The sequence below is a fragment of the Diadema antillarum genome, unplaced genomic scaffold (assembly GCF_040938485.1).
Source record: "Diadema antillarum isolate AM-2024a unplaced genomic scaffold, OU_Dant_1.0 seq00000807_RagTag, whole genome shotgun sequence".
NCBI lineage: Eukaryota > Metazoa > Echinodermata > Echinoidea > Diadematoida > Diadematidae > Diadema > Diadema antillarum.
Genome location: NW_027271688.1, coordinates 1,870,001 through 1,872,022, shown reverse-complemented (window position 1 = coordinate 1,872,022; position 2,022 = coordinate 1,870,001). Strand labels below are relative to the sequence as shown.

Genomic DNA, 2,022 nt, shown 5'->3' with positions numbered 1-2,022 from the left:
GCCACCATACAGATGACACTCCTACCGTCCACGGTTGATAGATACTTACCCTTCCTCGTGGTAACGGTTTAACTTGAGCTCTGCTGAGTGAGAATTCTTCGTCCGTCTTGTGGCGGGACTGGCCAGAGAGAGTACATGGGCGATCGACTCGGGCGTCGCTCGATGAGAAAGAAGATTTCATTCACGAGCTTTGCCGGGAGACACTTCACCTGTTGCTTCAAGATTCTGTACTTCATCTACCGCGCCGGTCACTGGCGGAGAGCGCAACTCATCGTGGTCATATCGCTCAAGTTCTTCTCGACGTCGCAGGCGCTCTAGCATCACGCGAAAGCGCCTCACGAGTCCTCTAGAAGTCCTGGCGGTTTTTTTTACTGCCATGATCGGTGTCATCTCCACTAATGGCCTTTTGGCGCCTGTATTTATCATCCTATCAGGTAAGTCGCATGTCTGCTCGGGTGTTTTTTTTTCCCTCAACTCTTAAAGAGTCGAACAGAAGTATGAGCGTTCAATAATAACATATATATTGATATTTAATGATATCTTTGGAACAGACTGACTAATGCGTTGCTTAATTTTCATCTACCGTGTACTTATATATGTATGTTGTTATTTTGTGTCACTTGGTGCTACCGAGGATACTAGTAATATATTAATTTGTTCCACAGCAAGCAACAAACCAAACATTCACACATGAAAATAATCCGTCGATGATTTTGAACGCTTACTTGCTCTTTTTTTTACATCATGTCAAACAATGACATCCACTCTATGTAAATTAATACACTTGGAGTGGAGTATCTTCTTCACTAGCAAAAAGGGCAAATTTAGCATTCAATTGTTCAACGATGCTCTACCCCGATTTAAAATTTTTTTCCTCCAGCTTGACCTTTGCTCTGTGTGATAGACATAATGGCGAATACAATCTCTCTCTTACCTATAACAAGCATCATGTATGCATATGCAGAAGCATAAGTGCAATTAGTCATAAGAATTATACACATAATATGTAACAGAATTATGTTGAAAAGTTGATATATAAATTTATCAAACTTATGCTTGTAAAAAAGAATAAACCAAGAGATCCGAACAGCATCGTTATGGTTCAAGTCATATCAGATTCATTCACAGGATTGTAGAGATAATTATCATACACCTGTGTCGGATCAAAATCACGGATAATTATAAATTCATATTAGGGTAGGTGAACCAAAAACGAATTGAAAGGTATATGTATATATACGATTTGGGGTCTCGGCATTTCCCGATGATGTTTGTGAGTGTAGTGTGATATGTCAGCGGGTGTGTGAAAATTATGATTTGTGGGGCTCATTGAGCAGCGAAGGGTTGCTGGCACACACACTTGTGGGTCGGGGACGGGGGGGTGGGGACGGGGGGCTGGATGCTTCTTGGATGGAGTGTTCCGACTCTATTAATCCAGAAGGATTCCCACTTAGGGTTGGTTACGTGCTCTACTTATTGTGAATGGATTCGATCCCGGCGATTGAGAGACCATTGTTTGTGTCGTCTGGGAGGTTGAAGTGTATCGTGTCCGGGAGTGTTTTCCACTTGGAGTATTGTAATTGTGTATTCTGGTCTGGTATTCAAGAATCGTGTTTAGAGTGTGTTTTCTGTCTTGCCTATGAACTGTTTGTTTTGTTGTTGTGTTGTGTTTCTTACACTTCTTGCAGGTTATAGGGAAAATTACCCACTGAGATTTGCAGTTGATGTGAGAGGTTGTGGGAAATCGTTAATGTTTCGCAGGGCTGGTGAACTTAATTTTGTACATTGTGAATCGGGTCGAGGATCATATTTAAGGAGCCAGGATTCCCTGGTGGAATGGGATCGCGGGGAGGGAGTCGCTTCTGTCAGGGACAAGGGGGCCGCGTAGAAGTGCATGGCCCTTGTCTTGTTTGAAACTATTTTGGGGCCAGGGAAGATAGTTTTCAGATCTGTTGATTTGTGGAGGGTGGGGAGTGTTTCAGTGCTGGTGGCTGGAGATTGCAGTGGCTTTGGAGTATAAGA

At 42.9% G+C, this 2,022-nt stretch overlaps 1 protein-coding gene across 1 annotated transcript in view; it reads left to right on the top strand.

Annotated features, from left to right (window-relative positions):
- Window positions 1-376: 376 nt before the first annotated feature.
- LOC139739594 (uncharacterized) overlaps window positions 377-2,022 on the top strand; it is a 27,839-nt gene continuing 26,193 nt past the window's right edge. The window contains exon 1 of the mRNA XM_071650198.1: window positions 377-434. Coding sequence (XP_071506299.1) covers window positions 377-434 — 58 coding nt within the window. The remainder of the gene's footprint in view (window positions 435-2,022) is intronic.